This window comes from Vitis vinifera, chromosome 7 (genome assembly GCF_030704535.1).
Source record: "Vitis vinifera cultivar Pinot Noir 40024 chromosome 7, ASM3070453v1".
Classification (NCBI taxonomy): Eukaryota; Viridiplantae; Streptophyta; class Magnoliopsida; order Vitales; family Vitaceae; genus Vitis; species Vitis vinifera.
This window is the reverse complement of record NC_081811.1, coordinates 15369061-15385384: the sequence shown is the minus strand read 5'-3', so window position 1 is coordinate 15385384 and position 16324 is coordinate 15369061. Positions and strand designations below refer to the sequence as shown.

General features: G+C 37.2%; 1 protein-coding gene across 1 annotated transcript in view; it reads left to right on the top strand.

Moving 5' to 3' along the window:
- The window catches only part of LOC100853375 (G-type lectin S-receptor-like serine/threonine-protein kinase At1g67520), a 53181-nt gene that overhangs the window by 1005 nt on the left and 35852 nt on the right, over window positions 1-16324 (top strand). Inside the window, exons 2-3 of the mRNA XM_059737704.1 lie at window positions 154-386; window positions 11574-11655. Coding sequence (XP_059593687.1) covers window positions 228-386; window positions 11574-11655 — 241 coding nt within the window. The 5' untranslated portion in view covers window positions 154-227. The remainder of the gene's footprint in view (window positions 1-153; window positions 387-11573; window positions 11656-16324) is intronic.

Sequence of the window (16324 nt, the reverse complement as noted above, 5' to 3'; positions counted from 1 at the left end):
CCATTGAAAACGCAATAACATCAAACTAAAAGTGTTTTATTTCTAAAGACTAAAAGTGTTTTTTTTACGTTCATTATGTAAAGTCGGGTTATTAAAGGTTGCTTTTGAAGGGTTTATGCTTATGGACTAAGTCCAACTCTTCAATTGAAGCAGCTCCCCCATATATAAGAGAATCATTAGAAGAATCTCCACAGAGCCTTTTAGAGAGTTGGGTCCAGGAAAAAGAGATGGGGCGAGGGGAAAAAATGCTGGTTTCATGCCGTTTATCATGTCTCAAGTTTCTGTCGATCATGATTCTGCTCATAGTTGTATATCAGTTTGCCTCCATTTGGGGATTCACTTCCGGTAATCCATGGCTATGGAACTCGGCAACTACCGCTACTCTGGTAAGAGTCCAACTTTTTCTCATCATTTCAGTTGGTTTCGTAATTCCTGTCATCAGTATTCGATGATTTTCCTTTGACAGTAAGCAAGATTCATGCAACTTTCTGAAATTTCATGATAATATCTCCATTTTAATTTCTTCTACATTTTATTGGTTTATGATAATATATTGTTCTAAAATTGAGAAGAGAAGGCCCATGTTCTCATTCCATTGATTTCACGAATTGTATGTAAGGTGCCAGATGTCAAAATTGACATGCGACTGACCCATATGGATGTTATACGCATGCCATTTCCAAACTAGTAAGTGGAGGCCTTTATCCTAGGGTAGTGGAGGTAGGAGGTAGTTCACCTACTCTAGCTGGTTTCAAATAATTATACGCAAAAAATGAGACCTTGATGATAGGCTAAGTGGTGTAAAGTGTGTCGGTGATTTTAGGAAGATAGGCTAATTTACGTGGGGTGTGTTTGCCAATAATTTTAAGAAGTTTAAAAGATATAAATTTCTAAACGTTAAAAAGATTAAAATCAGTAATGGTATACACGTAATCAACCCATTACATACCAAGAGAAAATGCTTGAATCTTGGATAATTGGTCAACATTTTAAGTTCTTTCCCATGATACGGTGTTGAGTTTCCAAGAAAATTTAAGAAAACAATTATAGAAAAAGAAAATACAAAGAAAAGATAGATTTTTTTTTTGAATTAATAAATTAATTTTCTATTTTATTTTAAATTTGTTTTATTTACTTTAATGTTATTATATAAAAGTTAAATAGTTTATAAAATTTTAATTGATTATAATCATATTTTATTTTATTTTTTATAATAAAATTAATATTAGAGTTTCTCCTTAATTAACTTAGAGGCACACAAGTAAAATGTACTTGATGGTTTCAACCAACAAGTGAAAGTAGTACAATGATTTCACTTATTACAATATTTCCAATGGGGCATTGACCGGGTCAAAGCTTTGGTATATTTCTCTACCGCTTGAGGAACTCGAACTCCTAACAAAAAGTTAAGCAAACACCTACCTTACCACTATGATAAGTATATATATATCTCGTATACACAAAATATTAAAACAATATTTTAAATAATGAATTAATTATAATTATTTTATAATTAAATAAAAAAAATTATTTAATTGATTAGATTTTTTTTAATATCATTAATATATTATATATATATATATATATATATATATATATCTCTCTCTCTCTCTCGTATACACAAAATATTAAAACAATATTTTAAATAATGAATTAATTATAATTATTTTATAATTAAATAAAAAAAATTATTTAATTGATTAGATTTTTTTAATATCATTAATATATTAATTAAATATTAAAAAATTATGTATTTATCATTATTTATTTTATATCATTTAATAAAATAAAATAAAATATATCATAATTTTAATATTAAACATATTTTAAAATTAGACATATTATAATATTATTATAAAAAAATATTTGATGTAATTTAATAATCAATGTAAACTTATAAAATTTATATTTTTTTATTGACGTATATATAAATAATATATATATATATATATATATATATATATATATATATATATATATATATATATATATATATACATATATAAATTTCTTTAATAAAACAACTTTAAAATATGTATTATATTTTTAATTTCATTTTTAAGAGTTTTGTTTTATATTTTCATAATTTTTGATCAAATAAAACAACTTTAAAATAGGTATTATACTTTTAATTTCATTTTTAAGAGTTTTGTTTTATATTTTCATAAGTTTTGATCAATTTTAAGTTAATTGATATTTTGTGTCAAAATATCCGCTAATATATTCCTGATATATTTGTAAAATTAAACCACCAATATATTAATGATTATCGATATTTTTATTCTTGAGTGGTTTTTTTTGAAAATATTTTTTTGAAAATATTTTCTTGAAAATCAATTATTAAGAATTTGTTTGATAGTGATTTTATGAAGCGTTTCTATCCATTTTAATGTTTGAAATATAAAAAATTTTAAGTGTTAAAAATGTTTGAAACATTTCTTAAAATCACTATCAAAAGTATACTAAAGTGTTTCTCAAAAAATCATTATAAGAGTCTTTTTGGTAATGCTTTTTAAAAAACACTTAAAAGTGTGTTTTGAGATAAAAAATAAGTGTTTTCACAATATTTTGAAAAACACTTTTAAAAATTCAAAAAAAATACTGATAGTGTTTTTTAGGGAAGTACTTGAGAGGCGTTTTATTTTTTTATTTACTTTTATTTAAAGAAAATACTTAAAATTTTTTCAAATATTCCTAAATTACCTAGTGTGTTTCTTTGCTACCCTTCTTTCGTTTCCCATTACCCTTCTTTCCTTTCACTCTCTTCAAATTTTTATAAAAATTTCTCACTAACAATCCGAGAACTAATATTTAGAAAATAATTTTGAGATTTTGTACAATCTCATTGGAAATCATTGCAAGCTTATCATCTTCTAATTTTCCGTGTACTCTACATTGTTTCTATTTTCATAAATGTTTATATATTTTTTTGTAATAAAAGTTTTTGATTTATTATAATATTTTTTTTTGTAATGAATGTCATTTTTAGTAATTTATTAATATTAAAAACATTTTTGTACTTATAGGACATATATATTATCAAAACTACTACTAGAATCACCTTTTCAGATTTTCATAAAAATGTTTTTCATAGAAATATTGTATAAGAAAACACTTTTAGTAAAAACACTTGTACTAGAAAAACACTGTCAAACGGGTTTCAAGTAAATTTTCAAATTTTTATAAGTGTTTCCTAAATTTTTTTAAACATATTACCTTTTTTAAAAAGCATTTTGTAAAATAAAAGTGTTTTTTATAAAACAAATAAACTCCAAGATGATTGACGAGAAATATTTATTGTATGTTGGCTCATAAGTTGTCTATATATATCTCAATCCTTTGTGAGTCCAACCGCCAACTATATCCTTAAAAAATAAATTCAAATTTTTATATTTTCTCAAGGATTTATTGTAATCAAAGTACTTCATTTGAGTATGAACCTCCAAAGGGTTGCTAGGGAAATGGACACCAGCATATCAGGAATTGAGTATGAACACCGGAATCCGCTCTCCTGCACCTAGGCCACAGTTAACCCATGACTTGAATCATCACAGCGGACCTTCATTTGGGTTAGGGTATGAGACATAATCTCCAATCAGCTTCATCACCTCCCCTTCAATCTAAGTTGAGCCAAACGAACTGCCAGAACTTGATCGTGACATTTTCTAACTAAAAGAAGGATAGGACACCTATACAAAGACACAAGGAAGCCATGAACAACTCCCTCCCCAAGATGTGAATAAGTATAAAGGGCAAAGACAAAATTGTGGTGAAAATAAAGAGCAAAAATGGTGTTCCTAGAGCCAGAAAAAGGGAATTAAGTCGATTTCCCAACTTGTGAGAAACCAAAAAGAAAAAAAAAAATAAAGAAAACATAAGCCAAAGGAAAACAATCACACACACAAGACAATATTTATGTGGTTCGTCAATTTGCCTACGTTCACGGAGTTACAAGGATATCACTATTATCAGGAAATAATACAGAATACAGAGTACAACTTTCGACTACAATATTTTCTCTCTATCTAAAACACGGTAACAACACCACACTAAAAAAACCCTAATTACAAAAGGTAGTTCCACAATGAGCTAAACGGATCCAAAAAAATTTCCCAGAGGCGCTGCCCCTGGACCCCCAAGAGGCTTACCCAAGCCTTCACTCCGTAAACTAAGCCTCAGTAAATCTCTCATTAAAAAACTACATAATATTAAAGCCGACAAAAACCCCACTCCCCCACTACAGGAAGAGAAAATTTTCAAAAGGACATTTAAAGCACAGGCCAGGAGAAAGTAATCTAGCAAACTATTAAGACAAGCACAAACAAACACCAAAAGAGGACTTACCAGACTGAATGGAATATCAAACAAGTTCTACTCGTAGAAATGGAGTAGCAAGCACTGGAGGAAAAGCGTCGCCCTGCGAACTGACTAGAACCAAGGGAATGAAGGGCGTCAAAAGAGAAAGGAGAACTAGGGGTAAATGACAAAAAAAAATGGAAAAAGGAAGAGACAAGAGTTGTGGGGACGTCGTATTAAAGGAAGTGGTAAGAAGTAATCAAGGCTAGCTGCCATCTACAGGTCTCCAGAAAACTCCACCACGTGGCAGAAGGTAAATCGTGTCTCTCCGCATGGGGTAGTTGAGTTAGGAAATGCGCTTATAATTTTTCCCGCCCAAATGCATATCGAAGAATTGCCCTCGAATGGGAAAAATGGGGGCAAGTGAAGGAAGAAGCTATGAACTCGTCATCAAGACGAAAGATGAGATACACGCTGAATAATAACTAAATGAACTATCACTGTAGCCAATCGTTGTGTTAGCAGTAACATAGGAAATCGCTGTCTTATCCCTACCACGAAACAAATAATTAACATTCACAGAATAATAGCCTATTTGGAGGCAACATGTGTGAGGCTAGGGAAGTATATAGGCCACAAGAAGACAAGTTAAGGGGATAACTTTATACCAAACACCAACATAGAATTTCAAATGTAGCGTAAGGACAAATTCAAATAATTCCTATTCTTGGTATATTATGAAAAGAAAACAAAATACTTATGTCTAATCATAAAAACTTCATTTCTTAATATTAATTCTTTCTATGTCCAATATCACTATATCATTTTTACATTATTTTGATTAAGTAGCCTAATATAATACACGTGATTAATTATTTTATTAATTGTCAAAGTTGGTCCAAATTTTTTATATCTTTTATTAAATTTTATAATTTTTTATTTCATCAACGAAAATAGTTTCTTTAATACTTTAATAAAATCAAACTGTTAATATTTCCATTTGCACGGATATTAATATTATTATCAATGATTACAATTTGACTTTACTATGGTACCTCGCAAAATGTAAACCATGCTTCAAACACCTGAAATGTGGGTTGAAAAGACTCGGGACTTATCATGTTTAATGCCATGCCTATACACTTATCAGACACGAAATGTCACCAACAGACCTGGTGAGGGGTTGGGATTCTCGGAAGCAGTGCACGTTTCAACCCAAGGAACCTTCATATTGGGTTGTCTCAATCTGTTGGACTCAAGTTACAGTTATTTAGGAATCTGGTACATAAGAGATCTTACATAGAGCATAGTGTGGGTTGCTATAAGGTAAAAGCTGGAATCAGTTAACAGTACTGGAAATTTCACACTTGGAAACTATGATGAGGATCGTGGAATTATCCGCCAAAATGCCGAGACTGTGCACCAGAACCTGAGTTGGTACACTATTTCATTCTCAATGGAGGAGGAACCATTGATGGTGGTTTTCTTCAATGCTCCCTGGAAAAGACAATTGGTTTACTTATGTGGTTCCTGGGGTAGACGATTACCATCGGATCTTACAACGTACGAGAATAATTCCAGCGTGACTCTTAGCGATTGTTGGGTTAGATGCTGGAAGAATTGTTCTTGTGGTGGTTATCGTCCTCGAAATACCAAAGGAAGAACGTGGGGTGAGTTTACGAGTGGAAGGTGGTGGGGTCCAACCCCATTATAACTATGGCAGGCAGCCATGCTTTTCTCTTTCTTGAGAAACCAAAATTGTTGCATTTTCTTCTCTTCAAATTCTTCTGCAGCCGCCACCGCCCAAGCCCCTTTTCACGGCAGTTAAATGTTTGCGGTTTTTCTTCCAATTAAAAACCGCCTAAATTCCCCCCCAAAGGAGCCCATCTTCGGCTTTCAAAAATTGCCTACAAATACAGGCTGCCAGGGATCATTTTTTTTCATATGGAAACTTCCAACCATATAGAGTTCTGCAGAAAAGTGAAAAAAGTGACGAGTATCACACCAGGAAGAGTGTGGGAGAGAAAAATTAGTGCTCCACATAGAGAAAGTACTGAATGATAAAATTGTGAGGATTGTGAGCATATCCTAGGGTGTGTGAAACTCAAGTAAGGACAATACTTGAGTAATATTTTGTTCCAATTTTATCGCATAGTGGATTCTTTTCTCGGTTTTGCTCATAGAGGTTTCCCTCATTTTGAGGGTTTTACCTTGTAAATTGGGTTTTTTTTTCTTACCACTTTATTTTCTATAAATTGGCACAACCATCCACCTACACTTTTATTTTTTGTGAATCGACACCATCTCCGATTTACTTATTTAAATTTCTGAAGGTTGGGATAGCTACCCAACTTGCTCATTTAATTTCCTGTGGATTGACATTGCCACCCAATTACTAATTGATAATTATTGTGGATTGACAAAATTACCCAAATATTACTTGTTGTAATATTTAACATGTCACACGCATTCCCAACAATTGGTATCAAAGTATGGTTTGGAAGTTCAAGCTCGGGTGGAATCATGGTTGAAAATTATTTGGGTCCCATGATTAAATTGACGGCTACAAATTACTCATTATGGAAATCCATGATGGAGGATATCCTCAATTGCAAGCATTTATATGATCCTATTGAGGGAGATAATGCCAAGCCAAGTGAAATACCAGATGCAGATTAGAAGAAATTAAAGAATGAGACACTGGGTGTTATTTGCCAGTGGGTGGATATTACTCTACAACCATGTTGCCAAATAGACAGATCCCCACACTCTTTGGAAGAATTTGGAGAGCATGTATGAGACAAAGAACGCACAAGCAAAAATTTTCTTGAAGTAAAAGTTGATGAATTTAAAGCTAAAGGAGGAACGATCAATTGCTAAACATTTGAATGATTTTGAAAGTCTGATCGATCAATCATCTGTTGTAAGCCTTTTTCTTGATGATGAGACCTAGGCATGCCTATTATTCAGTTCAACCCTAGAAGGAAAAGTCACATTGGGTATGGTTAGAAATAACCTATTTAATGAGGAAATTTGAAGGAAGGATTTGGTGGGCGATGACACATGCCCTTGTCATGGAGAACAGGGATAGAAGTAGAAGCAAAGGACCTTATGGGAAAAACAAATAAAGAAACAAATCCAAGTCTAGAGAGAAGATAAAATGTTATCGTTGTGGTAAACTAGGCCACATGAAAAGGAATTGTAAATTCTTGAAATGGGGAATAGATAAGAACCAAAAGTAAACAGACAACGGAAATACCATTGCTACCACCTCTACCAGTGACAATGAGGTGACCTTATTCTACAACCAAGAAGATTGTAGTCATGTGGTAAATCAAGATGACAAGTGGATAGTGGACTCAAAAGCATCATATCATTATGTCCCAAAAAGAGAATATTTCTCCACATACAAAGTGGGAGACTTCGATATTGTGAAAATGGGAAACACAAGTGTTTCTCAAATCATGGGGATTGGTGGCATCTGCATACAGACAAGTATAGAGTGCACATTAACATTGAAAGATGTGCAACACATTCTAGATCTGTATTTGAACCTGATTTATGTACATATGCTAGACAAGGATGGATATAACCACTTTATTAGCAACGACAATTGGAAACTCACTAAGGGATCTTTGGTGGTGGCATCAGGCAAATTATATTCCTCATTGTACAAAACACACGTGAAGATGTGTGGAGGTCAACTAAATGCAATTGAGGATGATGTTTCTCCAAATTTATGGCACAAACAATTGGTGCATATGAGGGAGAAGGGACTACAACTTTTGGACAAATAGTCCTTCATTCCTATGGTCAAAGGCAAATCATCAACCCTTATGACTATTGTCTATTTGGAAAGCATCATAAAGCTTCATTCTAGAGGAATTCGAATAGAAAAATGGAGAAATTGGAATTATTGTATTCTGATGTTTGCGAACCCATGGAAGTAAACTTGTTGGGTGGTAACAAATACTTTGTTACTTTTATTGACGACATTTCACAAAAGACGTGGGTATACCTGATGTGTACAAAAAAATCAAGTATTCTAGTATTTTCAACAATTTCATTCCATGGTAGGGAAAGAGATGGGAAATCCACTAAAGCTTCTTCAAACAAATCATGGTGGAGAGTACATCTCTAGAGAATTTAAAGAATATTGCTCAAAACATGGAATCGGGCATAAGAAGACGGTTCCTGGTATGCCACAGCACAACGACGTTGCTGAATGGATGAATCAGACTATTGTGGGAAGAGTCTGATGTATTTTGAAAATGGGTAAACTTCTTAAGTCATTTTAGGGTGAAGCTATCAACACCACCATTTATCTAATTAATATATCACCATCGGTTCCTTTGGACTTTGATATTCCTGAGAGAGTTTGGATTGGAAAAAATGTCTCATACTCTCACTTGAAGGTGTTTGGATGCAAAACATTTATGCATGTACCTAAGGAGCAAAGATCAAAGCTTGATAATAAAGCAATTCCTTGCATCTTTATTGAATATGGGGATGAGGAATTCGACTATAGGCTATGGGATCCAAAAAAGTAGAAGATAGTCAGAAGCAAGGACATCATGTTTCATGAACATGTGACCATTGAAGATATGGAGAAAAATATGGGTGGTGCAAAATTCACATATGAAGGTGTTGCAAATTTAACATCAAGACAGACTTCATTAGAGGGTGCTACAGCTGAAATAAATATGACAGAATCATAACAAGGGATAGACATTGAAGAATCAACCATTGGGGATAAGGAAAATGTAGATGATAATAATACAGGAGGTACTGATCAGGGGGAGTAGACCCCTCCACCAAAAGAAGGACCTCAATTGAGATGAACTACCAGAGAACATTGACCATTTATAAGATATCCCAGTTCTGAGTATATTTTAATTACTGATGAGGGGGAACCTGATAGCTTCCAGGAAGTCCAGTCTCACAAAGACAAAGATTGTTGGATAAAATCCATGCAAGAAGAGATGAAATCCTTGCGGAAGAACGACACATACGAGTTGATAGAACTACCAAAGAGGAGTAAAGCACTCAAGAACAAATAAGTGTTCAAACTGAAGAAAGACGATGAGAAGTTGCTAAAGTACAAGGCTTGATTAGTGGCGAAAGGATTTAATCAAAAGCAAGGTATTGACTTTGATGAAATATTTTCACCTATTGTAAAAATATGTTCAGTTCGAGTTATACTAGGATTAGCAGCACATATGAATCTTGAATTATAGCAACTCGACGCGAAGACTGCATTTGTGCATGATGATCTTGATGAAGAGATCTTTATGGAGTAACCAGAAGGCTTCAAGGTTAAAGGGAAGGAGAACATGGTTAGTAGGTTAAAGAAAATCATGTATGGACTAAAACAGGCGACACAATAATGGTACAAGAGATTTGACTCTTTCATGATGAGTTAGGAGTACAAGAGAATAGTTTTAAATCCATGTGTATATATCTAGAAATTCCTTAATAGTAAATTCATCATTCTCTTATTATATGTTGATGATATGTTGATTATAGGACAAGATGCAAACATGATCCGAAAATTAAAAAGGGAATTGTCAAAGACATTTGACATGAAGGATTTGGGTACTGCAAAGCATATCTTGGGGATGGAGATTCTACAAGATAAGAAGGTGGGCAAACTGGGGCTATAACGAGAGAGATATATTGAATGAATGCTAGAAAGGTTCAATATGAAATATTCAAAGCCAGTCTCTAGTCCACTTGTTGGACCTTTCAAATTAAGCAAGAAGTCTTGTCCATCTACAGAGAAAAATAAAATGAAATGTCAGTCATTCTGTATTCATTGGCAGTAGGAAGTTTGATGTATGTTATGGTGTGTACATGTCCAGATATTTCTCATGCAGTAGGAGTCGTGAGCAAATTTCTAGCAAATCCTGGTAAGACACATTGGGAAGCGGTGAAATGGATATTCAGATATCTTAGGGGAACCTCAAAGGTATGTTTAAGCTTTGGAGGATCAAAACCATTTCTTGAAGGTATACATATTCTGATATGATTGGAGATCTAGATAGTAAAAAATCTACTTCTAGGTACTTATTTACATTTGTAGGGGGAGGTATATCATGGTAGTCAAAGTTACAAAAGTGTGTTTCATTATCTACTACAGAGGCAAAGTACATAGCAACTACTGAAACTAGGAAACAAATGCTTTGGATAAAACGGTTTCTTCAGGAACTGGGTTTGAGATAGCAAGACTACATAGGATATTGCAATAGTTAAAGTGCTATAGACTTAAGCAAGAACACTATGTACCATGCAAGGACAAAACACATAGATGTGAGATATTACTGGATTAGAAAGTCTATTCCAAGTAAGAAAGATCCACATAAATAAGAATACTATTGATATGATGACGAAGGTTGTTACAAAAGAAAAACTTGCACAATGTGTCAGGAATGCCAGCATGGGCTCCTACTAGAAGTTAGGAGATTTCCCACCTTCAATTGATGCATGGGTCTAGAAGGGGAGATTTGGTAGGGTCAATCCCCATTATAACTATGGTAGGTAGCCATGCTTTTCTCTTTCTTGAGAAACCAAAATTGTTGTCATTTTTTCTCTTCAAATTCTTCTACAACTGCCACCGCCCAAGCGCTTTTTCACGCTAGTAAAATATTGTTGTTTTTTCTTCCAATTAAAAACCGCCTAAATTCCCACCAATGGAGGTCATCTTTGGCCTTCAAAAATTGCCTATAAATACAAGTTGCTAGGGATCATTTTTCATATAGAAACTTCCAACCATAGAGAGTTGTGCAGAAAAGTGAGAAAAGAGTTACGGGTATCACACCAAGGAGAGTGCAAAAGAGAAAAATTAGTGCTCCATAGAGAAAGAGTACTGAATGATAAAATTGTGAGGATTGTGAGCATATCCTAGGGTGTGTGAAACTCAAGTAAAGGCAATACTTGAGTAATATTTTGTCCCAATTTTATCACATAGTGGATTCTTTTCTCGGCTTTGCCCTATAGAGGTTCCCTCATTTTGAGGCTTTTACCATGTAAATTGGGTATTTTTTTTCTTTTTTTCTTGCCACTTTATTTTCTGTAGATTGATATAGTCCTCCAACTATACTTTTATTTTTTGTAGATTAGCACTATCACCCATTTACTCATTTAAATTTCTAAAGGTTGGCATAGCCACCCAACTTGCTCATTTAATTTCCTATGGATTGGCAATGCCATCCAATTACTAATTGATAATTATTATGGATTGACAAAGCCACTCAAATATTACTTATAATATTTAACAGGTCACAAGCATTCCCACCAAAAGTTATGGAGGTGCGCTTCTCCAACAGCCAAGACCAGCTGCCATTGCTATAAATGCAGCCAGTAAGTTTTATTCTTTCATTTTTAAATACTTCATAATATTTTTCCTTTTTATTTTTTCATTTTTCTTTTTATTTTTTATTTTTGTTTTTGTTTTTGTTTTTTTAGAAAAATATGATCGAAATAGATTTATCTTATCAAAGAGGACCAAGAATCTGGCAGTTGTCATATGTTAGCTACATATGAGCAGTATGATTAGATATATTGAGGTGAAGAAAAATCTAGGGAAGACAGGTTTTTCAGGTAACCTCTCCTATTCTGTCCTAATCCCATTAGAGTTAGTTTGGATACCACATAGATGGGATAAAGGTGGGTTTAGGACAAAATGAATAACAGGACCCCAACTCAGCTAGAGTATGGTATTTAGGCACCCTGCCCTGACCTGCTACAATGTAATGTTACTTCTCCATTATATTCTTCTCCTTATGATCATGAAAAAAGTATCATGCTTTCATAAACATGACCTCTCTTTTCTTCTCTTTCTGCTAGCCGCCTCATCTCCCAACCCGTGTCTTTTTCTTCTGCAAGTCCCTTACATATATTTCCCATTTCTCCTCCTAGTCGGTCACCGTATTTGGCCCATTCCTAGCTTAGTTGCTACTTTAGTTTTGACATAGGTGTATTTCTTGTAGGGACCCCTCCTCCTGATAACACGTGCCACACACCTCGTTATGACACGTGGCACGCATTATCATCCGGATCACTCTCATCCGGATTTCCCCAAGAGTACACGTGGCGCGCCTTTCCTATCCGGACTCCCTCAAGGAGAGGCACACGACACTCACAAATATAACATCCGGACGACTGCCACAGCGCATCCGGACGATCGACATACACTATCCGGGTATGTTTGTCCGGATCATTGACTGAGGAAAGCAAGTCTTGCACGTTATCACAACAGCCTGCCATGACCCACATCTCGCCATCTGCAGAGTGAAAGGACAAGATGAAGTGACAACAAGTCACTTCCCACGATCACTTCACATGATCACCTACTACGATCTCTATTAGCCGCCCTTAGGGTGATGATGGCCCTGCCACCACCTAGTGTCCATCATGACAACACAAAATATCTTCCCACCATTAAAGAGAGGAACAAAGCTTCTAATACTATATATACAAACCTTCACACAAAGGGGAAGGTAAGCTTACTATACCTAATAAAAGGCCAACTGATTTATCTCTCTCTTTAACCATGGCTGACAAAACCATCGGAGGGTGCGTCCGGATACCCCGTCCAGATGCCTTTTGCAGGTGGAACGACTGAATCAAGAACCTATACTGGTTGAGATCGTGCGTTCATCCATTTGGCAACTACGTGGATCACTAGGGACGCGAGGCCTCAACATTGGCGCCATCTGTGGGAAATTTTATCACTGATTCAGTCACTAGTAAAGATGGCCACACCTTCCCAAAGCCGTTCATCTGGTAGGAGAGAGGAAGATAATTCTGAATGGCGCCAAGCCATCGAAAGAAGACAGTTGGCAAGCAAACGACAACTGAAAGCTCTCCTCTAGGAGACAAAAATATTAAGAGAAGAAAACGTGGTACTATGTATCCAGGCTTCAACATCAGGGCCTCGTCGTCGTCAGCGTTCAAGGGGCCAAGTAGCAAACTCAAGGCCAGAACCAGAATCAATATATCCTGGGACAATAGGAGTTATCCTAGAAGCATGCAACGTGAGGCCACACGAGCCACACACTCCCATGCCTCAAGCTCTCCGTGAGGAAAGCTCAGACTCTACTCATTTTTCAGCAAAATGACAACGCGATAGAAGATCGTAGTTGTCAAATTCAATGTGCGCAAGACTAGGCCCACAAGGGCCTGGGAGACCAAGGCCACCAGTAGCCACAACCGGGGCAACGCGCCCCGACCCTATGGTCACTCTCGTGGCGCAGAACGTGCTCCCGCACCGTGACCCCCGTGGTGCGGAACGTTCACTCACACCTAGTGGTACGACAAGATGGAAGAAACCTCCTAAGCGAGCCACCAATTGGTTCCATCAGCAAAAGGCTGGACGACATGCTCTCCACGCCTTTCTGCTCTCATATCATTCATTACGAGCCCCCAAGGGGATTCCTCGTACCAAAATTTTCCACATACGATGGGTCTAGCGACCCCTTCGACCATATATGCATTATCGACAGCTTATGATGCTCGATATTGGCAACGACGCACTGCTGTGCAAAGTATTTCCCGCCAGCCTACAAGGGCAGGCCCTCACATGGTTTCATCGCCTACCTCCCAACTCTGTTGGCAATTTCAGAGACTTGTCCGAAGCTTTCGTGGGACAATACTTGTGCTCCGCCCGACACAAGCAGAACATTAGCACTCTACAAAACATAAAAATGCAAGATAACGAATCCTTAAGGGAGTTCGTGAAGCGATTTGGTCAGGCTGTACTTCAGGTAGACGCTTGCAGCATGGATGCTGTCCTGTAGATCTTCAAGCGAAGCATCTGTCCAGACACTCAATTTTTCGAATCACTAGCCAAAAAACCTCCTAAACGATGGATGACTTGTTCAAACGTGCCAACAAATACTCGATGCTCGAAGATGACGTACGGGCAGCCACCATCAAGTCTTGGTTGCCGGATAGGCATCTAGAGGTGGCACGGAAAGAAATGCTAAACCTCCGGACCGACCAAGGCCGTCCGCTCGAAGGTAGGAAGGGCCAAGTTGCCCAGACAGGCTGCCCCTCACGCCTCTTTCCATATCATATGAAAAACTTCTGCCTATGATCCAAGGCTTGTCCGACTTCAGGTGGCCCAGACCCCAAGGAATGGACCCATCCAAAAGAGATCATAGCAAGAGGTGTGCCTTCCACAAGGAACACGGTCACACAACGAAGACATGCTGGTGCCTCCATTATTTGGTCGAAAGGCTCATTAAGGCGGGACATTCTCAAAATCACAACTCTGGAGCCCCCAAAGCCCCAGCTGCCACCAAGGCCGTTATAAACTACATTAACGGAGGCCCATCTGACGAAGAATATGACTCCAAACGAAAGAGGCAGAAATTGTTGCGGGCCGCATCAATACGCGAACATATCAACTCCATCCGGCCTGGGTTAACTAGAGGGGGCCCTCGCCCCATAGATGGGACAATCATTTTCCCACCAGTAGACCCCACCCGGACACTGCAGCCACATCGCGACACCCTCATCTTGTCCCTGGAAATAGGAGACTTCGATGTGAGACGCATCTTGGTTGACCCTGGAAGCTCGACCGATCTTGTACAAGCATCGGTCGTTAGCCACATGGGACACAGTCTCACAGGCCTTGAAAACCCCGGACGAATCCTATCCGGATTCAACGGGTTGTCAACTACATCCTTGGGAGACATTGTACTGCCGGTCCAAGCAGACCCAGTCACTCTCAACGTATAATTCTCGGTGGTATCACCCTTCAATATCATCTTGGGGCGCACATGGCTATACTACATGAAAGCCATCCCCTCCACATATCATCAAATGGTGAGTTTCCTCACCAACGATGGGCAAGTTGATTTATATGGCAGCCAGTTAGCCGCTCGCCAATGCTACCAGATAGCACGAGAAGCAGGGACCAGCCTGGAGGATGCATCCCTCCCTGAGCCTAGCAATGCACATGACCAATAGCAATTATTGGGTCCGGTGGACAAAGATCCCCTGGCAGCAGATCCCTTACAAACAATTCAAATTTCGAAGGAAAATGCTCACCTCACGAACATCAGTTCCCTCATGACGCCAGAAGAGACCCAGAACATGTAGAATGCCCTTAGACAAAACTATGACATCTTCGCATGGGCACATTCTGATATGAAGGGAATTGATCCCTCAATTACCTCCCATAAACTTAACGTCTTGCCAACAACCAGACCCATCCGACAGAGGAATGTTTCCACTCGGACAGACAAAAAATCATCCGGATTGAGATTGACAAATTGCTAGAAGCTGGATTCATCAGAGAAATAGATTATCCGGACTGGTTGGCGAACGTAGTGGTGGTACCTAAAAAAGAAGGAAAATGGAGGGTGTGCGTCGATTACACCAATCTCAATAATGCATGTCCAAAAGACAGTTTCCCTTTGCCACGAATAGATCAAATCGTGGATTCTACTGCTGGGCAAGGGATGCTCTCTTTCTTGGATGCCTTTTCTGGATATCATCAGATTCCTATGTCCCCGGTTGACGAGGAAAAAACAACATTCATAACCCCACACGGCCTTTATTGCTACAAAGTCATGCCATTCAGGCTCAAAAACGTTGGCGCCACTTATCAAAGATTGATGACAAAGATCTTCAAACCTCTGATAGGCCACATGGTAGAGGTATATATTGATGATATCGTGGTTAAAAGCAAAACCCAAGACGAGCATCTTCTTCACTTACAAGAAGTTTTTCACCTCTTGAGGAAATATGGCATGAAGCTGAATCCTTCTAAATGCACCTTTGGCGTAAGCGCTGGCAAATTCTTGGGGTTCATGGTCAGCCAAAGGGGCATAGAGGTCAGTCCGGATCAAGTCAAGGCGGTCATAGAAACACCACCACCCAGGAACAAGAAGGAGTTACAACGCCTCATAGGCAAACTCGTCGCGCTAGGGCGTTTTATAGCCCGCTTCACTGATGAATTGCGACCCTTCTTCTTGGCAATACGAAAAGCTGGAACAAACGGATGGACGAACAACTGTCA